At 54.2% G+C, this 23328-nt stretch overlaps 7 protein-coding genes across 7 annotated transcripts; 4 read left to right on the top strand and 3 right to left on the bottom strand.

Annotated features, from left to right (window-relative positions):
• Nucleotides 1–6: 6 nt before the first annotated feature.
• C8A04DRAFT_40331 (6-phosphofructo-2-kinase-domain-containing protein) lies at nt 7–1621 on the top strand (the record flags this gene model as incomplete). Its single annotated transcript, XM_062784903.1, has 4 exons — nt 7–112; nt 206–795; nt 856–969; nt 1100–1621. The coding sequence occupies 4 exons, from the start codon at nt 7–9 to the stop codon at nt 1619–1621; spliced, it is 1332 nt and encodes a 443-aa protein (XP_062633300.1).
• Nucleotides 1622–2302: 681 nt separating this feature from the next.
• On the bottom strand, nt 2303–3809 carry C8A04DRAFT_15431 (aspartic peptidase domain-containing protein; the record flags this gene model as incomplete). Its single annotated transcript, XM_062778489.1, has 3 exons — nt 2303–2616; nt 2686–2833; nt 2895–3809. 3 exons carry the CDS (start codon nt 3807–3809, stop codon nt 2303–2305), a joined length of 1377 nt encoding a protein of 458 aa, XP_062633299.1.
• A 2644-nt stretch (nt 3810–6453) lies between these two features.
• C8A04DRAFT_32568 (uncharacterized protein) lies at nt 6454–8379 on the top strand (the record flags this gene model as incomplete). The annotated part of the gene is made up of 4 exons (XM_062782140.1): nt 6454–6502; nt 6569–7965; nt 8030–8210; nt 8279–8379. The coding sequence occupies 4 exons, from the start codon at nt 6454–6456 to the stop codon at nt 8377–8379; spliced, it is 1728 nt and encodes a 575-aa protein (XP_062633298.1).
• Nucleotides 8380–10089: 1710 nt separating this feature from the next.
• C8A04DRAFT_32567 (uncharacterized protein) lies at nt 10090–11064 on the top strand (the record flags this gene model as incomplete). The annotated part of the gene is made up of 1 exon (XM_062782139.1): nt 10090–11064. The coding sequence occupies one exon, from the start codon at nt 10090–10092 to the stop codon at nt 11062–11064; it is 975 nt and encodes a 324-aa protein (XP_062633297.1).
• Nucleotides 11065–11765: 701 nt separating this feature from the next.
• Nucleotides 11766–12092, bottom strand: C8A04DRAFT_40328 (uncharacterized protein; the record flags this gene model as incomplete). Its single annotated transcript, XM_062784902.1, has 1 exon — nt 11766–12092. One exon carries the CDS (start codon nt 12090–12092, stop codon nt 11766–11768), a length of 327 nt encoding a protein of 108 aa, XP_062633296.1.
• A 6866-nt stretch (nt 12093–18958) lies between these two features.
• On the top strand, nt 18959–20704 carry C8A04DRAFT_40326 (major facilitator superfamily domain-containing protein; the record flags this gene model as incomplete). The annotated part of the gene is made up of 4 exons (XM_062784901.1): nt 18959–18980; nt 19084–20262; nt 20332–20410; nt 20479–20704. 4 exons carry the CDS (start codon nt 18959–18961, stop codon nt 20702–20704), a joined length of 1506 nt encoding a protein of 501 aa, XP_062633295.1.
• A 392-nt stretch (nt 20705–21096) lies between these two features.
• Nucleotides 21097–22390, bottom strand: C8A04DRAFT_15411 (P-loop containing nucleoside triphosphate hydrolase protein; the record flags this gene model as incomplete). Its single annotated transcript, XM_062778479.1, has 3 exons — nt 21097–21488; nt 21548–22191; nt 22257–22390. The coding sequence occupies 3 exons, from the start codon at nt 22388–22390 to the stop codon at nt 21097–21099; spliced, it is 1170 nt and encodes a 389-aa protein (XP_062633294.1).
• Nucleotides 22391–23328: the final 938 nt, after the last annotated feature.

Below are 23328 nucleotides of genomic sequence, written 5' to 3'. Positions count from 1 at the left end.
GCAAAGATGGCTCTAAAGATTAACGGCCTCGGCATTATGCCCGAGGACACACGCATCTGCGTGGTGATGGTTGGGCTCCCGGCCCGAGGAAAAAGCTATATTGCCCAGAGAGGTGTGTTTGTTCCGAGGGAATGGCGATTCGCCGCCTCTAAGCAAGAAAAAAAAAAAGAGAGACGCTGACTGATGGGGCGATTTGTCTTTCTAGCTCAGCGATACCTCAAATGGCTGTCGGTGCCCGCCGCGACTTTCAATGTCGGTAACTACCGCCGAACCAACGCCCCCCACCCGCCGGCTAACTTCTTCGACACCAATAATGCCGAGGGCGAACGCCAGCGCCGGGCCGCCGCCGATGCTGCTATTACAGACATGCTGAAATGGTTCAAGAGCGGCGGAGTCGTGGGGATCCTAGATGCCACCAACAGCACCAAGGAGCGACGGAAGTGGGTCCTCGAGCGCATCACCAGCGAGGGAATCGAAGTCATCTTTGTTGAGTCGAGATGTGATGATGAGGAGCTCGTCATGGCCAACATTCGCGACGTCAAAACCAGCTCGCCGGATTACGTGGGCCAGGATCCAGAGCAGGCGACGCTAGACTTCCGCGAGCGGATTCGCAACTATGAGAAGGTCTACAAGTCCATCAACGAAGACAAGGACGAAGACCACTTGACCTATCTCAAGATCATGAACGTTGGCAAGCAGGTCTTCATCAACCGCATCCAAGACTACCTCCAAAGCCGCGTTGTGTACTTTCTTATGAACCTACATATCCGTCCGCGTTCTGTCTGGCTGTCTCGAGTAAGTAACATCTAAAAGTGGCTGCCGTAACTCTTATCAAGAGACTAACAAACCGACCAGCATGGAGAGTCCATGTTCAATCTAGATGGTCGGATCGGTGGCGACGCGAAACTTTCCCATCGTGGCGAGGAGTATGCCCGGAAGCTTCCTGAATTGGTCCGCGAGTCTGTTGGTGTAAGTGCCGAACATGTCTTTCGGTTGCATGCGCCAAGCCCAAGCGGCTCCCCTCCACCACCCACCCCCCTGGTTCTCGGTTCACCATCCCACTGCTGCGTGGCACCCCTGCTGACATCCCCGCGTACAGAGCGACCGACCATTGACCGTTTGGACCTCAACCTTGAAGCGAACCATTGCCACGGCGCGCCACCTCCCAAAACATTACAACCAGCTGCAATGGAAAGCCTTGGACGAGCTCGATGCGGGGGTCTGCGACGGCCTGACATATCAGGAAATCGCTGACCAGTACCCGGAAGACTTTGCGGCTCGTGACGAAGACAAGTACAACTACCGTTACAGGGGCGGGGAAAGCTACCGTGACGTCGTCATCCGACTAGAGCCTATCATCATGGAGCTCGAGCGCAGCGAAGACATTCTCATCATCTCTCACCAAGCCGTCATCCGGTGCATCTACGCCTACTTCATGCAGAAGACGCAGGAGGACAGCCCCTGGGTGCCCGTGCCCCTGCACACCCTCATGAAGCTCACCCCGCGCGCCTACGGTACCGAGCTGCAAACCTACAAGGCCAACATCAAGGCCGTCAGCACCTGGCGCGGTAAGGGAAGTACCGCGAAACATGAGGATCCGTCACCGGAAGGCGGCATTTGATGAAGGGGCAGTAAAAAGAAGGGGCAATCTGAATGGCCTGGCTGCCACCACTCGCGTTGCCGACCAATACTTCATTTCTCGGACATTGTTAAACGTACTGTTTTTCCTTTTTGTTCCTTGTGTATTTCTCTTGTTTGCGTCTACTGTCAAGTCCTGCCGGCCTCGCCACTGTGGAGGGCGAATGAGCGGAATTGCTTATATCGGTGAACATCAATGGTATTTTCGAACGTCACGACACGGGGGATGGGAAAAGTGCCCGGGTTTCAAGTTGGGTACCGACTTTCCGGGATGGCGTTGACGGTTAGGTCACATTGTGTAGCGTTGGCTTCTGGCAGGTTGGGGGCTTAGGCTGGCATCTGGGAGGGTGTATGCAATCTCGTCACCATTTTACAAATGGAGGAGAGGAACTGTCCGGCGAGAGAACCCTGCAAAGCGATTCCCAAGGATTCTACCCTGATAGCAGTTTTGTAGGTGTTGCAATATCAACCAATAAGGCATCTCGTGAAAAGCACTTCGACAGTGTTGTTACATTTAAATGTCAAGCTAATCTGCCCTGTTCTCCGTTCAGCATCGACGAATATTGAGACATGTTTCCACAGCTATCAAATCCTACCCCCAGCGCAAAGCCCGGCGACCCGAAAACAAAGACCCGAAAACAAAGTTCCGGCGAATATCACACCATTAGTAACGCTGACGGGGGATGAACCGCATCTTAGCCTCGCCAATGTCAAAGACAACTAAGGCATTCTGCATGAACGCATCGCCGAGAATGTAAGGTCCAGAACCGCCGTCCGCAATGGCAGTCATGCACAACCCAGTCAGAGGGTCAACTAAGCCGCGGTAAAGGAGGTCTACGGGGCTGATGTTGAAGTTAATTCCGTCCAGTACCACGGAAACCTGGGGGATGAAGGCGTCACACGAGGTGAAATAAGCGCCGTACATCCACAAGAAAACGGCCGGGGGGTCGAAGGCAGCATTGATGGCGTCGGCCACACCTGACATACATATTATTGTTAGCATACAAGTTGGCCCTGGTTGTGAGGGAAGACGGGGGGCGAACTGACTGGTAGGAAGGTAATTGAGGGTGGTGCCGCTATCCACGATATATGGGATCTTCTTGGTGGTGGTGGTTTGGTCCCAGCTCCAGCCGTCCGGAATGACCGTATAAAACGAGTATTCGTATGCGGTTTCGGGGAGCGAAATGACGCTCGTCTGTGCGGTATCGGTGTTAGGAAAATATCTAACGAGGAAAAGAAGAGAGAGGTGTACTTACGATGATCATGTCCAGGACCGCGGTGCGAGACTTGTCAAGACCAGTGACCGGAGGAATACCGCCGAGCGCAAGCACACCGCTCGACGCGTTGCGATCAATGGCGATGCTGAAAAGAGGATCGACCAGGCCTTGTCCTACTAGACTGGTGAATAGCGGACTGTATTGCACCTGGTTACCGAAATCGTGTTGTGCCCCGGTACCAAGGTAAGAGTTCGTCAGGGATGGGAACGCAAGGCCCAACAAACCGCTGGTTTTGTTGTTGCCGTACCAGTATGTGGTGTTGGCCAAACAGACCTGCTGCTTCTCGGCCGTGAGATTGCCCACGGAAACATCAGAGAATCCCATGGGGCCGGTAACAACCTCACCGTCGCCGTATTGGATGTACATGTGAGTCGCCGGGTTAGTCACGCCGTATTGGAAGTTCTCCGGGTATGCCTCGCCAAAACCGCAGGTCTCTTGGGGGAGGAGCTCGCCCGAATAGTCGACGCAGTGGAAGTTCTTCTGCACAGCCCAAGTATCGGAGCTACCAGTGTCGATGATGAGTGAAAGTTGATGACCGCTGAACGAAGCATCAACGGCGTACTGAGTGCCGTAGGCCGAAGTTGAAGTGATATTCTCGTAACCAAAGCCCCCAACGTGACGCTGGTGAGCACCCAGGACGGCCGCAGCGGACCTCGGATTGAAGCTAGTCGCGCGATCAGCACGAATAGCGCGTAACTGCTGAACATGCGGGGCGGCCTTCGTAGCTTTGGCTGGTAGATATGACCACTTCGACGAAGACTGCATCCCTTTGGCGAGTTTGTAGGTGATACCCGGCGGGGCATCCTTGAGCGCTTCCAGATGGTTCTGGGTAGCCACAGCCGCCACCCCGACGGCGGCGAGGGCTGTGGCGAGGATTTGGACGGCGTTCACCATTCTGAATGTCTGGTGTGCTCGACCGGAGAATTTCGAGCGGGAGTGAGTGTGTTTTTGTGATCGAATGACCGTGAATGAATGGGGGAGCTGATGACAGAGAACAGTCGGGAGAGGTTGGAAGATAAACGAGAAAGTGTCGAGAAGTAATGGAACTTACCTATTGGAAATTCAAGGGGAGAGGACGTGGACCCCCAGTGACGCGTCGACGCGGGTGTACCTTCCCGTCGAGTCCAACGTATGACTGTGATTCAGGGGGCTGCGGAAGGAACGTTGCTTGATGCTCCTGCCGAGATATTTCCCTGAGAGTTTTCGAACTGACATCAACCACCTTACTTGGCCGTACAACCTGACAGGGGAAAGTACATACCAGGGTATCAGCCGTAAAGCTGGGTGCTGCAGGCGGCTCCTGTCGTACTCGCCCGGAACTTATTAAACATAAGCGTACAACACTGGGATATAGTCTCGGGTTAAGTGAGTGACTCGCGGGGCAAACACGCATGGCATACCTCCCGGGCCTACTCCCACCCTCATCAAGTCAGTTTCTCACGGCCGCTAGAAGATTATCGTACCAATTTGGCTTGACGCCTTTGTATTTGTCCTCAGGGCCACTTTCGGGGCTCCAGGTAATTTGCTAAAGGCCGCAATCGAGCAAGGGGGGCAGCAAACAGCCATTGTAATGGTCAACGGAAGCACAGCCATACGACAATCGTCGAACCTGAACTTTGAACTGTTTCACATAGCATAGGACCACTTATTACTATGTTGATCCAACTTGAGAATCCTCCGGGTATTACAAGTCTTCAGGCAAGACCTGCATGCTTTACCTCCGTTTTATGAGATTACTGCTACAAATATTCGCACGGTTTGTCCGACTTTCGTTGCCCAACAGACTAGATAGGTTACCTCGGCTGCAGCGACATACAGCCTCAAGTGTAATAGCTTGAATTGTCCGCTATTCTCCGTTGTGAAAAGTCAGGGCGCGATACAAGTTCAGTTGGCCATCACACCGCAAAATCCCTTCAGAGCAAACGGGGCAGGGGGGCCTTGACAAAAGTGTAGAACACTAACAGCGCCCTGGATGTTTCCCATGCAGGAACCCGTTGGCAGTGGTACTAAGACCGTAATTGTGTATACGTGATTTAAAAAGTGTGGCCCGACATCGGCTACTCTAGCTCGTTGGATATCTCGTACAAATTAAGTCCCATATGAAGTCCCTGCCCTCGTCGAACATGATATCTTTTACCTGACTCTCGTTTTTATAACCCCTGGGAGAATGAATTGTTGGCTTTGAGTTAGGTTGTATGGGACCTTATGCCACACAAACCCAGGGTTGGCGCTTCGACTTCCGCCTCACCAATAATTGTATCATTCTGTTTCGGGGTTAGACAACTTCAAATGCTGTCTCATGGATTGAAACGACCAGCACATACTTAGGTGCTTGTGAAGGTGGATTAATTCGTCTTGGCAAGGGACTTTAAATTCATCCATGGAATCGAGTGTGCCTGACGGTATAATTCACATCGTAATAATCCGTGCCAATTTCACTTCTTACTTTTGATGATTGGCCTGATTCCTAGGGTTGTGATTCAGAAACTAGGATCCAGAGGGCAGTAACTGCCGGTCGTTTTGGGATTGTTTTATATAATTTGAAAAACACTTGAGTAGAACCTCGGAGCCCAGCTGATATGCGGAACGTTGGCGGGTGTTGTCGCCGTGATTTTTCTTTGTTGTTTGTTCGCGTTGCGAGTTGATGTTAACAAGGTAGTATGCCTCGCTCGCTGTGGCCAAAAAAAGCGGCACACTCAAACAGATAGCTCAAGTCCAATCCATTAACAATCTATCAAATCTTGGTAAGTTTGATCGATTTACTCCTTTTTTATCTTCTTTCACTTTTTTTCGTTTATTCTTTTCGGTCCCTTTTTACCTTTGTAGTAAAGTAAGTTACCTATCCAGGGACTTGGCCTGCCGGTTTTTTGGCCATAGCGAGTATGCCCCACTTACCAAGGTAGAGCAGGTGTGCAGGACAATGTTAGGAGGGAGGTGCAGAGGTGCAGTTCAAAGGTTGAGGGAGAGAATATCACGTGAATACAGCGCACGGGCCTCACTCTCACAAGCCCTTGGACTTTGAGGCGAAGTCAACCAACCAGTTTCCCGCTCCACAACCAGCCACTTTTCCTTGCTCCATTCATCACCAAGATCTGCATGAAATTGGCAAGGGCTGGTGACCGATTTCTTTTCCATTTCGCATCGCATCTTCAACCCAGTGGGCAAGTTTTGCCATTTGCTCGTTTGTCCCCTTTCACGGTCCGGTCGTGCGACGAGCTGCGCCGCCCTCAGTGAGGTTAGTAATACATTAATCCTCTTCGTCATTCACGCCGGGCAGCACTTTTGCCGCTTGTCCTTCAGCGCCCTTGATTTTGCGCCACGCAACCCAACCGAGCTGTGCTTTGCAAGGAATCTTGCTAACCTCTTGTATCGCGTAGAAAATAGAGTTACAATCGAGTTTGAGATTTAGTTTTCCTCCTTATTCTCACGCGCTGCGTTGCGCTACCCGAGACGTTTGCAGTTATCTCTTTTGGCCTTGGTCTTGGGCGGAAACGAACATTGGGTTTGACGTGGCTCGTGACGAGCACTCACTGGCAACATGGCTGGCTCAACACCCGATATCAACTCCATCCTGAAGATGCTTGGTGGTATGAATGTTATCCCCATGGTTGCATTCGCAAGTTGTGAAACTGATGATTCCCCTTGTGATATAGATGCGACCCAGCGACCCGCGGCTTCAACGCCCACGCAGAGCCATCCCGGCATTCCGGCGCCCGCCCCAGCCCCTTATGCGGCCCTGGGCCAAAACCCATACCCGCCTCAGTCGGCACCATACCAAGCCGCACCGGCGTACCCCTACCCTCAACCGGCTTCGAGTGGAAGTATCGATCTCAGTGCGATTCGCCCAGTCAATTCGGGCACTGTGCAGCTCGCCGACGCGATCGCAAAGGCCAAGGCCTACGCCACCGAGAAGGGCGTCACCCCGTATGAACGACAAAATGACCCCTACCCCGACCCCCGCCAGTCCGATTCCCGTCACTACCAGCGCCAACGGTCCAAAAGCCCCCGTGGCCGCGACGCATTCCGCGATAACTTTAACCCTTACCGAGACGAGAGGCGCGCCGAGCATGGTGGACAAGATCGTGGTGCCTATGGCCGTGATCGCTCTTACTCCCCCGGCCGTGGTCGCCAAGGTTTCTCCCCGCGCGCTGGACATGGCGGTGGCCGTGACCGATCGCCGTTGCGTGGCAAAGAGGACAACGTCGAGACGATTGAGATCGAGGCGAGCTTGGTTGGATTGATTATCGGCCGCCAAGGAGAAAACCTACGTCGCGTCGAGAGCGAGAGCCGCTGCCGAGTTCAGTTTATCCCTCCTACTGGTCAGAACGATCAGTTCCGACTCTGCAGGATCACTGGCCCTCGTGCGCAACGCGAGGAGGCCAAGGAAATGATCAACCATATCATCCGAGACAGTGGCATGCGTAGTGGTGGTGGTGGTGGTGGTGGTGGTGGTGGTGGCGGTCCCCCGTCCGGCCGTGAAGGTGGTGGTCGTGGACCTGCTCCTCCCCCCGTCCCGAAGGAAGGCGAGGACAGCCTGCAGATCATGGTCCCCGATAGGACGGTGGGCTTGATCATTGGCCGTGGTGGAGAGACTATTCGGGACCTCCAAGAGCGCAGCGGCTGCCACATTAACATCGTGAGCGAGAACAAGAGTGTTAACGGCCTCCGCCCTGTCAACTTGATCGGCGCGCCTGCTGCGGCTCGCCATGCCAAGGAGCTCATTCTCGAAATTGTGGATAGTGACAGCCGGAACGGGAGCAACCCCAACAACGCCCGCGGTGGCCGGAGCGACAACTTTGGTGGAGGCGGTGGTGGTGGTGGCGCGTTCGAGAAGACGAATGACTCTATTTACGTCCCTTCCGACGCCGTCGGCATGATTATCGGTAAAGGTGGCGAGACAATCCGCGAGATGCAGAATGTGACCGGCTGCAAGATTAATGTTTCGCAATCATCTGGCCCTGGCGAGGTTGAACGTGAGATTGGCCTAGTCGGCACTCGCGACGCCATTGACCAAGCCAAGCGTGCCATTGAGGACAAGGTTGACGCAGCCGTATGTTCCCATCTCCCGCTAACCCCCCCCCCTTCCGCGAGGACCGTTACTAACCCACTTGTAGAAACAAAAGTCTGGCGGCGGCGGTGGACGCAACCGTGGCCCGCCGCGTGATTACGATAACCCTAACTATGGTACCCAGCACTCTAACGCCAACAGCGCTCCCGTTAACGCCCCACCTGGTGGCTCAGCCCCTGCTGCTGCTGCCGCCGGAAGTGGTGGGCAAGCTGACCCTTATGCCATATGTGAGTTTGACCGAAGCCCAGTTTCTTCCTCATTGTTCTCCAACCAACCAACTAACGTGTGGCCATAGATGGCGGATATGAGAACTACATTGCCCTCTGGTGGCAATCGCAACTTGCTGCCCAACAGGCTCAGGGCCAGGGCGGTCCCCCGGCGCCTGGGACCTCGTAACATCACCATGAACAGCTCATCCGGACCCGCTGCTCTTGCATGCTGACCCGCCCATGCAACTCGTTGATGCGTCTGCTACGTCTTGACTCTGCCGTCACCCACTCTTCGATAGTGGCCTTTGAAGCCACGCCCGATCACTGCTTGACGGATAGGAACCTGACATTTGTGTCCGGCCCTTCGCGCCCCCCGTCCAACCTCAACAGGACTTGTTACATGACTGTACCAGTACCCGCCTTGATGCTCGCCTTTCTCTATCTCTTTACTTCGGCCTCTTTTTCTCTATTTCGCGGCCCTCTATGCGCGACTGCGCGACTTCCGCGACAATTATCTCAGAACTTGACATGCTCGCCTTGATTCATCTCGCGTCATGGGGATGGCTTGCCCCCCCCGTTGGTTTAACCCCCGAAGCCCGGGCAGCTTTAGCGGCCATTCTCGCGATTGTGTCACCCGCGGCGAACTATGGAGACGCAGTGCAATTGGTTGCTTGAAATCGCTTGCAAAAAGACAGCTCGCCTCTCGTCACTGGATGATTCGAAGGTGGGCCGTGTCTTGCTCTGACCATGGGATGCACTTGACAACTTGGCCTAACCGCATGGCTGCTCTTGCGAATCCTGCTTGAGCTTTGGATCCCCGTTGATGAGCCCAGCACTATTCGCTCTGCTGAAGTGTCTTCTGAAGATGATAACGCCGCTGCTGCCATCGACAAACTTACGTTCTTGCTTCAGCCCGCCTTTGCTCATCTTGCATGCTGATACAGAGGCATGCATGCCTGCCATGGGACGCTGCCCAGGCACACAAGACTCGAATCCCGAGATTGCTTGAGAAAGGCCATCATTGACGCTAACACGAAAGGGCTTCTGCCCCTCTCTTTCTTCGGCTTTGGTTGCCCTCATCACGGCCGGGTGATGATTGATGACGATTTTCGTTACGACCTTCATCAGCTCATTTCTTTTTTTCTCGTCATTTCCTCTTGCGCTTTTATCACTTAGGCGTGGTGGGATACTTCGGATTTGAATGAGGCCCGGCGTAATGGGGGATAATCGTGGCCAGGCAATTGTGTAAATTAGGAAAGCTAAAAAGCATTATTTCTGAATGTTAGGTTATGTCATAATCTCGAAGTGTCAAAGGACTTGTACTGTGGATTGTCGCAATGCTGCACAACCACCCCTCTTCTCGGACTTCCGAGCAAAACACAAACAACGGAGTCGTGAATCATGTTCCCGGAGTTGATGAGTTTCCACTCCGTCTCGGCGGGTAATCCGACCTAGTTGCCTCGGTTTGTGGAGCCAACCCCGGAGTGGGGTGCGGAGGTCGGACGAACATGTTTTGTAGCGGGACCCGTTGCCGACGGCCGGCGATGCGAAACGTCCCCCCGAATCCGTCCCGGCCACAGGCTTTCAAGTCATGACTCGCATGGGCATGGCGAAATAATCGTTCTAGCCACACTCGGGTGTTTACTCACATCAACTTGTCGTTTCCTAGCTCAAACTCACCTCTGTCAGATCGTGGCTCTTTAGGCAGTCGCGAATTTTGCTATGGGCGCATTTCCCGGCTTACTTGCTTACCAGATTAGTGAACGGAATCGCGCAGGACAACAACAAATGAAGAGGCGCAGCAACGTGAAGATATAAGCAACAAGGCTTCTTGCACATTCTTACCCAAAATCTTCCTGTGAGAACCAAGTTTTTGAAACAAACACCCTCATCAAAAATGGCATCAAACTCGCCCGCAACACCGCCGTCAAGACCGCTGGGGTCGATGACCAGACTCGCACCTTGCGTGTACATTTATCGTCCCGAGTCACCCGCCGTCGCAACTTCCGAGGACCTTACACCGGCCTCCTCCAAGCGAACCCCCAAGTTGATCATCTTGGCAACTTGGATGGGAGCCCGCGACCCGCACATCGCCAAATACCTCGTCCAGTACCAAGCCCTGTTCCCAACTGCTCCGATTCTGCTGCTGCGCTCCGAAGCGCGCCACTTTCTTCGCCCAGGCGGCAACGACCGCGAGTTTGTGGCAGCTGTACCGTTTGTGCGGAGTATCTTCCCTGAGATTGGCACTTCTACTACGGCCTCGTCCAATACAGTGCAGCCCGAGCTGCACCTCCATGCTTGGTCTAACGGCGGCGCGGCCTCTCTTCATCACCTCCGTGCCGGTCTCTGTCTCCCAGCCTCGGGCACCACCTCCACTTCCAACACCAACACCAACACTCTCCCACCTTACACCCTCCTCTTAGATTCCAGCCCAGGCACCTTCCGCTACGGCCCCGCCTATCTCGCGTTCACGGCCGGTCTGACCGGCAGAACAACCCGTTTCCTCCTCGCGCCTGTGTTCCATGCCCTATGCGCATGGTACTGGCTGATCCATGTGGTGATCGGGCGTGGCAAGACGGGTCCGCTGGCTGTGGTGGGAGCCGCGCTGAACTGGAATGGTGGTGGTGATAATGATGGTAATGGTAAGGGCAAGGGCGTCGCACAGGCCGAGTTGAGGAGGACCTATGTGTATGGAGAAGGAGACAAGTTGGTGGACTGGCGGGATGTGGAAGCGCATGCGGCCGAAGCTGAGAGGAAAGGGTTTATGGTTAGGAGGGAGAAGTTTGAGGGGAGTGCGCATGTGGCACACGTCAGGGTAGATGCGGACAGATATTGGCGGGTGGTGACGGAGACGTGGGAGGGGGTAGAATAGGAGAATGGGGGCGAGAGACCAGAATGAAGCCCGAATCAACGGAAATGCGTGATACAGCAAGCAACTTAATAAGTCGTACATACAATATACAACAACCCATAATCATCCTACATACAAATTCCTCCTAACCTTAGCTCAACTAAAAAGCGAATGGGTATTTCCAAGCTCCTGGCTGGCCCGCCTTGCGCCCGCGCCCGCCTCGTCAAAATGTCATTTAGATGTCGCGTTCATCAACCTCGTCGCTCGTCTCGGTCATGACTTCGTTATGTTTGCCCCAGGCCTTTGAATGCCGTCGGGCGATATCTTCCAACGGTCCCCTCCCAGGCTGAAACCTGTTTTCCCCGTGCGCGTGTGTGATGATGGGTGGAGACGCCCCTTGGTTGCTGACAGATGTTATAGTGGAGAACGTTGTGTGATCGTTTCCTCATCAATCTTTGCCCCTGCGCGACTTGGAGGACAAGCTCCACGGGAAAACATTGTGTGCAACGGGCGCCCTCCGCCCGCGTACACGGGGTCGGTTTCAGGGTGTGCCGCGGCACGGTACCGCGAGAGCGCATCATCGTGTGTCGTGTTATCCGCATGCCTCACCCGACGTATGTCGCTCGAGGAAAGCTGCCGGACTGCAGAGCGCGCGCAGCCAACCGATGAGGGCTGGGTGCACGCGAAAAGGGAACGTCACTTGAAATAAAATCCAAGTGAGCTCATGTCACCCTCTGCTTCTTGTTCCGATGCTTGTCGCTCTCTTGGTCGTCATCAACAGCTTCCTTCTTGCTCCCGTACCAGGTGTCCACCTCGATGGTCTCCTCGTCCACGCCGTCATCGTAGCCCTCATCCTCCTCCAGCTCGGCCGTGCAGGCGTCACACTCTTGGTCGTGCGGCTTCTCGTCCACCGACGCACCGTCTTGGCAAAGGGCGAACGTGCCGTTGTTTTTGGCTTCCAGGCAGCTGAGCTCCTGGCTTAGCTCATCCCAGGTGAATTCCTGGCAACAATGTGGACAGGTCCCCTTAAATACGATGAGTCGACACATGGCAAATGTGTTAAGGTCGAATGGCCTCGTGGAGCGCGGATTTAAAGGAGCTAGCCGCGTTTGCTGAAAGAGAGTCGAAATAACAAGGCCGCAATGTCGTTATCGTTGAGGTCGCAAAGCGTGGGTTGGGAAATTCGCAACAGCCACTCTGATTTTGTTGACTGTCTCTCGAACGGAACAGGAGTTGTTTGTCGTGTCACACGAACTTCCTCAGGACGGTTTGTTGCTCAGGATAAGATGCTCCAAGCACTCACAATGGCCGAAGCTGGGGAGGCTTGGGTGGGAGGGAACGCCCGGGCTCCCCCCACTCAGCGGGCCAGAGCAGGAACGGCGCGAAATTTGTGGTGGGCCCTGGCATCTTGAATGGCCCGAAGCAGGAAAGCGTTGGCCTCTCGGGGCCTCGGGGCTCAAGCGGCCATCCACTCCGCGCCTTCTGTTTGGCGAATCTCTCCGGTGGGGGCTCCACCTGCATCCGTGAATCTCACGGGCGCCCTGGCCGCGCCGTTGTGGGATTGGACCGCCCCCAACCCTGCTGAAGCCGAACGTTGTGCACTCGTTCGTGGCCTGAACGGCGATCGATGCAACGGGCTTCTCAGGCGAATTATCTCGCTGCTTTGGGGTTCCCCAAGTGTTTTCGAGTTTCACGCGGAAGAGCGCATCCTCGACTCGCAGTAAACTTGTGTATTTCTGTCTGAGAGCAACCGGCCCAATGTTGTCGTTCCCGCGTCCGTCTTGGAGCGATGGATCCACTTCTTTCCATTCAGACGCAAAACCCGAGTCGCATTCAGATCGTCGCGGTACGGTTCTACCAAGATAACCCTGGGCGGGTGGTCGAAGTTCTCAGAACGCCGCTGTTTCATTGCGCTTCTTAAACTCACCACTCCGGTCTCTTTTCCACGGCATCTTACCTCAGTTTCGCCTTTCGGATACTTCACGATCATCAGGCCACTTGGAAGACAATCGAGTGTTCCCCCACGATGAAGCTCCTCGTGCAACCGTGGTCGGGCTCTCGCATGCTTGACGGTGTCTTGGGAGGGTCGCAAAGCGGTCAGATTGGCTGAATCACACATGCTTCCGGCAGGCTCAGAGGAGCGTGGATTCGGCCGGCTGTCGTCCGCGATAGGCCCAAGGCAAGCCTGCGGCACAGCTCCGGGAAGTCTTTTGCATCATCGACCAAGAATCTGCGCAACATCCAACGCCTCGGTACATAACTAGTACGTTGTCGTTTTTCCGCGGCTGGTCCTTGTAAGTGATTGATATCGCGACTTGGGCAACAGTTGTTGTGTGGCCAGCCAGCTTGGGAAGAGCGGAAGGCTCGGGGTTCTTGCGGTTCTTGCTGCTTGTTTCGGTTCGTCGGCCCCTCACTCAACCAAAGTCGGCTGGGCAGTCTTGAGAACTGAAACAGGCAGTGCCGCCGTTGAATGGCCTGATACGTAACTCTTCCCCGCATCAACAGCCCCAGCTGAACGCCTCCTCAATGAGCTGCATGGAAGCGAGACCATAGACGGTCTAGACGCTGCTTCGACCGCGGAAGTCGGTTCACAAAAGCAACAACCAAGCCACGATGATGCACCTCCATGCAAGACGACGAAACCGGTCTTGAGCCGCATGTTTCGCCCCGATTTGTGAGACTACACTACCTGTCTAAGCCTACCTACGCTTCGCATCCGAAAAGAGAAGAGAGACAAACAATGTCTCAAGATGGGAATGCCGATGAGTCCCTTCCTAACTCTCGTTATTTCCGAATGCTTTCCAAATCAACACCCTCGCCCAACTATCGAATGTCGACACAATGTTACCGATGAGCCACTCACGTACTCCTTCCACCGCCGCAGTATCAAATAAGGGCTCCTCCAACTTCAGTTCTTCGAGGCACTGGAACTCCCCAGACGATCGATCCGCGAATTGCCACGCGCCAAACGGACGAGGCAAGACTCCGCGATCAGTTGAACGAGCCCTCGAATGGGCCAAGTTTTTAGGAACCCGGTTATAGAACGACTCTGGGTCTTGAACGATGTAGTTGGCCACACCTTCGGACATGTTGCGACTGCGAAATACCAACCGGGCGCGGCCCCCGACCCCGTGCTTGTGCTAGTGTTTCCGTCCCGTCCCGACGAGCGGTGCGGACGGGGGCTCCTGCGGCTGCCGGGGCGGTGTGTCCTAGGCCCAACAGGATTAACGTGTTGGTAGCTGTTACTGACCCCGACCAAGTTGCCTCCACCGTAGGGATATGGAAGTGGATGGTGGAAATGGCCACCGTCCTGCGAAGCGGGGGCATACCCATAAGGCTGAGAAGGTGGGAACACTCGAGGACCGCCCCACGCCGGGGCGTCTCCAAACCACGGCCTAGCAAGGTTGAAGTCGCAAGCGGTCTGATAAGCGGCGAGGAGGCGACCACCACGAGCCGTCACTCGTTCGTATGCCGCTTTTGCTTGCTCGGCCGCCTCGTCCCACCGGTTGAGGGCTTCGGTAACGGCTTTATATTGAAGTTCTTGTGCCCTGGCTTGGTCGACGACGTTGCTCCAGAGGCGTTTCCACTCGCCAGCATCATCCTTGGTTCTGTTAGGATATGCTGGTTGAACGGGAGATGGCTGGTGGTCGACTTGTTCATCTTGCTTAAATTGTTTGGCAACCGTGTTACGACCCTGGTGACTGACATCGACACCTTGGGTATTCAGGCTGCTTTCCTTTGTCTTAGGGACTTAGGAGAGGCCGACGCTGGCCGGCCGGTCATCTACACCATCCCTTTTCTCAACAGAAAGTTTGTTCTCGACAAGAGCCGAGTCCTCCCTAGTGTGGAATCCTGCCTCGCCATGGGCCTTAACTCCCACAGCGGAGACGATGGGGATGATAGGAACCGCAGGCGTAAGATCTGCGGTATGCTGCGGCCTCTTTGTCTCTGTGTGAGAGGTCCGAGTTCGTGTTGGGTCAAAAGCACATGGCTTTTCAGTCTGTAAACCCTGAGATATTACCTCGGTCGCACTGAAATGTGCAGCGAGGGGCTTCTCCCGTTCCCCGCGTGATTTGTTTTCCATCGAGCTTTGTAGTTCACGGTCTTGGTTGCCTAGCCGCTGCTCATCCCAGCGTTGCTCGTCCCACTGCTGCTTGAATTTCCGGAACACCGCGTCCTGCTGCTGTTACGGGCGCTCCTCCTGTCCGCGTTGCTGTTCCATCTGTCTTTTCGCCTTCACCTCCGCCCCTTTCACGTTCTTGCTTGGCGCTCTCTTCTATCTCCAGGCGTTGACGCTCTTTTCTTTGCTGGATCTTTGCTTTTCGCGCCGCTTCGTCCGCGTTCTGCTGATCTTTAGCCACCAAGTCAGGGCCGGTGCTTTCTAGTGCTCTGGGCGGGACACGGGCCTGAGAATAAGGGCTTTCCCCGTCTTCTGTGGGATCTCCTGCTAAGCCCTTGTGATGTAGCTGCACTAGGCGGTTGGTATTGTTGCTATAATCGTCCACAAACTTCTCAGCGACATGGTCTGCTTTAGAATAATGTGGTCGAGATGATGGCTGGTTTGGTTCTTCATCGGAAATCGTCGAAGGCGTTTGTGCCGGTTTCCACAAGAACCAGTATCCATTCGCCGTTTCTTGACCTAAAACATGCCCTTGAGCTAGCTACCGTCTACCTTCCGCGTCTTCCTGCTGCTAGCAAGAAAGGGGTGAGGGTAAACAGTAGGCTTGGGATTGGGCCGAGGAAAGCTTACTCGTGGGCTAACCCCGTCCTCACCCACCACACCGACCTTGTTTGGCGGTGGTCCCAGTCTCGGATAGTCTGCTCCGGCAATCATGCCGGTGGCATCGGGTCTAAAGGCGTTTGGGGACCAGTTCTCAACCTCATATTTTCGTGTGACGAGTTCCCTAGCCAAGCCGGCGCGACCGGTAGCATACAGATCACGGATAACCTGATGCATTTGCCTTACAAAGTCTGGGTCAGCTTTCCACTTCAGGTATTCGCTGCGCCTTGCGGCGAAGATCATCTGTAACCTCCCAAAATAGCAAAAGTCGGGCGCAACAAGGACCCCACCGGCGTTGAACTCGGCATGCCTTAAGGGAGAAAGGGCAGAGAGGGCCCCCGGCTGATATCCGCTCTTGCTAGGCCGTCGGAGTACCGTGCCTTGTAGATCTTCCAAGAATCCCGCTGTGCCTGGTGGATGGCAGATCTAAGCCCTCCTGATCCGGGTTAGGACCGCTGCCAAGCTCACAGTTGTTTTGTTGGACGGGTTCCGGACAAACGCCTCAATGCCCGAAATGCTGGTGAGTTCCGGCACATGGGAGGTCTCTTTCACACTGGTTGGGCTCATTCCGATGCCGTGGGCAGTGAGGGTCACCCCCTTCCTCACATCTTCATCGTGCTCCGCAGCCGCCTTCATATAAATGATAGAGATAGCGAGCGTTGATGCAAGAAAGCGTACGGTTTTATCTTCACCTTGCAGTGGCACATTGTTTGCGATGGCCATCCTGCGAGCTAGTATTTCTTCTGGAGAAGTTGATGTATAAGTCAGCACCAACCCATCTCGCCTAAATGCTCGTTTTCCTAGTCGGATTACAATCCAGAGTCTATACTCACCATCTAAACCTCTGGTTTCAATGTTGCGCACCTTGCCCAACAATCCTACCCGGCCAAATACAAAAATAGGAAGCTTGGGGAAACCTTGTGGTAGGATCTCGGGATGTGTTCTAAGTGTCCGGAGAAACGGCTCAACATAGGGCTCTGAGCTTTGCCACTCATCCTTAGATATCATTAGCCACACGTTCTGCGAGGGGTCTTGAAATTTCTAGCTTTCCTGTGATGCACCAATAGTTCCAGTCTCGATGATCGGGATAGGGAACTTACGGTGCTGAAACCATCATACTTTAACCAAGATCCCCAAGTCACCATAGCTTGGTGTTCAGATGATAGTATGGCCCGAGTATATAGGAGGCGATAATAATAGCAGCCCAGGCATTGAAGTTCTTCCCTTATCACTGCTCGGTTGAACTGTTCCTTTCGATATATAACTAGAGTCTATTATCGCCTTGCAGTTCATTTCGCGTAATAGTTTATGAATTCAGTCGTAGAAAGAGCAGCAGGCAAACTAGGTAAGGGGCTTTAGTTGTGCGGAGAGAGGAAGAAGAGAAGTTGCAGAAAGAAGTAGGTAGTGAGAAAGCTGGATCACGCTCAACTGCTGTTATTGTTCTAACTTTTGTACATGGCCACCTTGAGGGGCATGATCAGTCGTTGACGTGGAGCCAGCTTGCGAGTCAATCACCACAACGGCCCGCCCCTTCCATCCTAGTGTTAGGTTTAGGAAATAATTAATTAGCTGTAATCATGAATTATGGGTGTAGAAGGAGGAACCAGGTATCTGCACCATGTAGCTTGTTTATTGCTACCTAGGTAGGTTTCGAAAAATGGGACTCTGAATCCCAGCGTAAGGGGAGATTCAGTCATCTGACAGATTATCGTTTGATGTTTGCTAGAGTTCAGGAACAGAAAGCATCACAAACTACATTTGCCGCTTCTTGGGCATAATGATTCTTCACTGCCGAGATAATACTAGCCATTCAGTGTGTGTTATTCCCATTAAATAATTCATCTATGATCGTAAAATGGAACGAAGGAAAAGGGGTTCAACTAAGGTTGTAATTAACGGTTTCGAATGTCTGGCTGTAGTGAACGGCCGTAAGATGTTTCCTGGTCCGAGGATCACGTTAGTGCTACCCCAAAATAAATTATGCTCTCCCGAGGGAGACGTTCGGTTTGGGAGCTCCCCAATTTGGCCACCACAACAGGCTGATTGCAACCTTCGCACCAACATCATGCAGGAAGCCGAGCCGACCAGTTGGATGATCGAGAAAACACGACTGAAGCTGCTCGTCAAGCGGGATCCGGGCCCTTTCGGGGCTATCTCTCGCCGACCACAGTGGTACAGGGTGGTTGCACTCCAACACCACCAACACCCCCTGAACGCTCGGTTATGGGAGAGGGGCAGGCTAGGAAGCTTGAGCGAACTGCCGTTTCTTCGGAGTACCACTCTGAGCAAGGCGATCATGAAAGTGGGGTGAAGAACCCGGAAACTCTCATCGCGGCCAAGAAAATAGTTCCCATCATCGATTCATCTCGACTCTTTCCTCCAAATCTCCAAATAGAAAGTTCTCAACTTGAGATCTGTGGGGAGCACACTCTGTTGATCAATCTCCTCCAATTTTCCTCCTCCTCGTCTTGCCCTTGACCTTGCCTCCCCCGCATTCTCACGTTTCTCGGCATAGCTTGGCAGGTAGCTTTCTAGGCTGTTTTGAGACGGCAAGCGGGCCCAAATCGAATTGCCGAATCTTCTATCCGCAGGCCTCAGCACACATCCTAGTCATCCAGCTCGCCTGACCGGCCTCGCCGGTTGACCTCCCGAACCGCTGCATGGATTCTGTGATTTGTCCACCCTTGAACAAGTTCAACAACCGGCGTCCGTCAAGCCGCGTTTTGAACTAAGCTTACCGAGTCTGCGAGTCCATTTCCTTTTCCATTCCCGCCCCGGTTGTACTCAACCGACAGGGCTGTAATTGGTTCCTCCTCAAACTCTGTCTGTGAATGGCACTTCCACCAACCCGAGTTCACAGGGGTCAAACTAAGGGGAAGCTCCAGGGCAAGATGTGTGCTTGGGCGGTCCGCGATGCAACCGTCAAGAAAGAAGAGCCTTGTCCCCCACGTGTTAAGTTCCCAGTCAAAAAGTCAAAATGTGCTGCCCCCCCACTGCTGGGCAACAGGCGATGGTTCTGGTGTTCTTGTCCTGATTGATCGTCACTGTGGTGTCTCGTCCCCATTCCATTGCTGTGTCGTGGAGTCAACGGAGTATCTCTCTTTATTACGAGACAGTTCGTGAATACCCGCCAGGATGGAGACAGAGAAGGAGATCGGTACGTCGAAACTTTCGCTTCCACGCCGAGAATCGAAACAATACTCCGTGCTCACCCCTCTCGCGTTTTTGGGGAGTCTTGGCCGACTAACATCGCGTCGTAGCTCAGCAGGTTGAGGAGTCCCGCGCCCGTTCGCCGAAGGAGGGCGACTCGTCTGACCTCAGTGCTCCCGACTCCGAGCTCGAGTGGACCGAGGAGGAAGAAACGGCGCTCCGGCGCAAGATTGATTGGCACACGGTGCCTCTGGTCACGGTGCTGTACATGCTCTGCTTCCTCGACCGCATCAACATCGGCAATGCGAGCATTCAGGGCCTGTCCGACGACCTGAACCTCAACGAGGGCGTGCGGTTCAACTGGGCGCTGTCCATCTTCTACATCATCTACCTGCTCGTCGAGGTACCTAGTAACATCCTCCTCAAGCATGTCGGTCCCCAGTATTTCCTGCCCTTCCTCGTCTGCGGCTTCGGCCTGGTCTCGCTATGCACCGCGTTCGTCCGTGATTTTGGCGGCCTCATGGGAGTCCGCGTGTTGCTGGGCATCTTTGAGGGCGGCGCGTTCCCGGGGCTCGCCTTCTTCCTCAGCTGCTTCTATAAGCGCAACGAGCTGCTCTTCCGCGTGGGTATTTACGTCTCGGCGGCTTCCATTGCTGGTGCTTTCGGCGGCCTATTGGCAACGGGCCTTTCGCGGATTCCGGAATGGGGCGTGGCCTCAATGCGCATCGCGCGCTGGCGCAACATCTTCTTCTTCGAGGGCCTCGTCACCATGATTATCGGCGCGGTGGCCCCCATCTGGATGCCCACGAACCCGAGCGAGGCCCACTTCCTGACGCCGCGCGAGCGCCGCATTGCTGCTGAGCGCCTCATCCGCGAGCACAAGGCAGATCCTAACGCTAAGGTCACCTGGAAGGACATCCGACAGGCCGTTCTGTCCATCCACAACTACACCTGCGCGCTGGGCTTCTTCCTCATCAACATCACCGTCCAGGGGCTTTCCGTGTTCATGCCCACGATTCTGAAGGACCTCGGGTGGACTGACACCAAAGCGCAATTGTACTCGGTCCCACCATACGTGGCTGCGTGTCTGGTGGCTATTGCCGTGGCGTACGGGAGTGACAAGACACACCAGCGTGGTGCATGGCTTGCCGCATTTTCCTGTCTTGCGGCCGTTGGGTTTGCCATCCTTCGGTGGGTGGAACAACCTGAAATTCGTTACATGGCTCTCTACTTTGTGACCGTGGGGGCCTTCCCCGGTGGCCCAGGCTTCCTGAGCTGGGCGATGAACAGTAAGCCTGACCGAATTCTTGTATCTGTGCTTGTTCCACCTGATCTTTTACTAACTGACACGTATCAAGATTCGGCTGGTCCTTCGGTTCGTGCTGTGAGCTCCGGATACGTCGTTACACTTGGTACGATTGGTGGAATCGTGGCAACGTAAGCACCCCTTCGTCGTCTAAACTACTCTTGCGCTTTGGATTACCACCGGCTAATCGTTTCGTTAGATGGACTTACACCAAGGGAGACGCCCCCAAATACCACACCGGCCACACCATCAACTTGTGCGGCCAGCTCGCCACGGTGCTCCTGTCTCTTTTCGGAATCTTCTACTGCATGTATGAGAACAAGGCCAGAGCAGCTGGCAAGCGCGACCACCGGCTCCAAGGCTTGACAGAGGAAGAACAGGAGAAGCTTGGGAACACGCACCCAAGTTACCGGTATTGGACTTAGTTGTGGCGCACTGTTTCGTATGACCCTGTTGGGCGAGGTTATATGAAGCCGGATTTGAGTTTAGCTGGTATGATATCAACTATCGAATTGTCTAGCGCAACAAGACGCGTCCTATCATCTGAGGTGTGAGTGAACCGACCGAAACGATGGGTCGCTTAGGGTTTAAATTTGGACTGTGCCTTGCGGTACTTCAACAGGCACCCTCCGGATCCATGTGGCAGTCTTAGTGGTTTAGAGCCGTGATAGCCAACCACCACTCGCCGTAGCGCGCGAAATGGCATTCCGTCTTCAATAAGCAGGATTAATGACACCCCCCAGAATCTGTGGTTCTCGGTATCGGTCATAGCGGTGAGCTTGGTTTTGTCCATCAGTGGAACGCGGCGAGCTCCGGCTCAGCCCATCAATTCTGCCCCATTCCGTATAGCGCCTACAACGGCAGATGTTTGTATCGCCTCGTTCGCACCACTTGACACCCTGTGTTCCACATCTGCAAGAGCGTCCAGCCAAGTAATCATGGCTTGTGGCTTTACCTCCAGTTTTACCAGCTCCTCCGATAGCGCGGTAATGATGTCGGCAAGTGCGAGGCCTTGTGAGACTTTTAGTGTATTGATTGTGGATAGACATGACGTGACGTCACTTGTGCTCAGCAATATGTTGAGAATCTTCTTGATAGCGTCAGGTTGTGGTGCGGCGACGCAGTTGTAGATGGTTTGGGTAGTGATGGTTTCGCGAACGACGTCTTTCTCGGAGACCTTGGGGCCGTCCCGGGGTTGCAGTGGTGTACCTGTGCGTTTGTGTTAGTACGTGATTTGTCCACTACGTTGCCGGGCGGGGGCTGCATACTTGACGCATGGCACGCCTGCAAGACGTTCAAGGCCCGACGCATATCGCCCTTGCTGAGGCGCACTAACGACTCGGTTGCCTCTGGCATGATCTTGACGTTCTCCTCTTCAATAACCTTGTCCACCAGCACTCGGATATCTTGCTCCTTCAACGGGCTGAAGCGGAAGCGTGTGCACCGGGAAAGCAGGGCTGGACTGAGTTTGTGGGAGTAGTTGGCAATGATGCAGAAGCGCGTGTTGGCCGTGTATTTTTCCATAATACGGCGGAGTGCCATTTGCGCCGTGTTTGTCATGGCATCGGCCTCGTCGAGGATGATGAGCTTGAACCCAGCAATGCCTGATCGCGAGGCCGATGCGCCCATAGTAAAGATTTGTTTCGTCGACGCGAAGGTCTTGATTTGTTCTCGCACAACGTCAATGCCACGGTCATCTGAGGCGTTGAGCTCGAGAACCATCTGGCGCATGTTTTCGGTGCCATAGATGCGACGGGCGAGAGCGAGGATGGTGGACGTCTTTCCTGTCCCTGGTGGGCCGTAGAGAAGAAGGTGGGGAAGTCGGTTCGAGTCGACGAATTTGTTGATGGTCGCGAGGATGTCTTGGTGACCGGATACATCGGACAGCGATACTGGGCGATATTTCTCAACCCTGTGGAAAACCCCTTCACATCAGTTATCGTCCTTAGCTTCTACTTTTATCATGTGGTAACGGACCATGGCAAGCTATCTTCCGCCTCGACAGGCAGGTTTGCAGCGCTACGTTTGCCCTTGGCGGTGTTCTCCGACGAGAATTTGACATCCTTTGAGGGTTGGACATCAATGTCCATTTCATCTTCGAAGTCCGACATTTTTGTTGACCTGTTATGGGTTGGTGCCTTTGAAATGTGTTGTTGCTGAGTTGTTGAATGGGGCACACCTAGCTGGAGAAGCAGGCAGTGGTGGGTGCATTTGGCGGACCGGGATGAGATGTGGAATCTGCAACGAACGCGCTTGACGCGTCTTTGTGTCGACCATGCTACAACCAATTAAACTTCCATCCGCCATAACTCCGGACCGTGCACCCCGCAGCGGCCTTGGCTGAGCGGCTCAAGCTGTGGGCAGCCACTGTCAGCCACAGGAACCCCTGGCCTTTGGTCAATCTAGGGATGTCTTAACGAACGTTAGGGGCATGTGCCCGCACAATTGGCCTTTACCTCGAGCAACTCATCCTTCATGATTCCACATCGCAACACCTCACCAAGACTTTCGTCTGACGAAATACACTAGTCGGAGATCCTGGAGGAACGAATCGACTCGCCCGCGCCTAAAAAGCATAGGGGAAACTCGTTCACATTGGCCGGGTTACGGCGCGGCGCTTCTATTTTTTGCCCTGCCTATCCATGCCGGCGCTCGGAACGCAGTCAACAGCGACCGGCCTCCTGGCGTCAGCGCCGGGTTGCCAGGGTCACCAAGATGACCGAGCATCTCCGTGCACCATGCCATCCCGGCGTCTCACGGGCTCTTATTGGGATTTTGTCGGGGCAGAGCTAGGCCGACCTTCTCTAGGAAATGGCGTTATTTTGTAGGTGGGGAACGACGGCCTCGGAGACTTTTCAGATGTGTATTGTTTCGAGTCCGAGGGCCCATTTCTGGGATCACGTTAGCCTACCGTCGTACTGGGACCCGCCCATTTTTGAGGTGTTGATGGCTTCGCCTAGGAACCGAAGGATTTTTTAACAGCTCAGCTGTGGCTCAGCCTTTCGAGAGATATCTGATGCGGTGGTTGGGTGGGTTACTACTCCTGCCT

The sequence above is a fragment of the Dichotomopilus funicola genome, assembly GCF_033296635.1.
Source record: "Dichotomopilus funicola strain CBS 141.50 unplaced genomic scaffold C8A04scaffold_92, whole genome shotgun sequence".
NCBI classification, from domain to species: domain Eukaryota; kingdom Fungi; phylum Ascomycota; class Sordariomycetes; order Sordariales; family Chaetomiaceae; genus Dichotomopilus; species Dichotomopilus funicola.
Note: the sequence above shows the minus strand (reverse complement) of the source record. Positions and strands in the feature narration are given on the sequence as shown.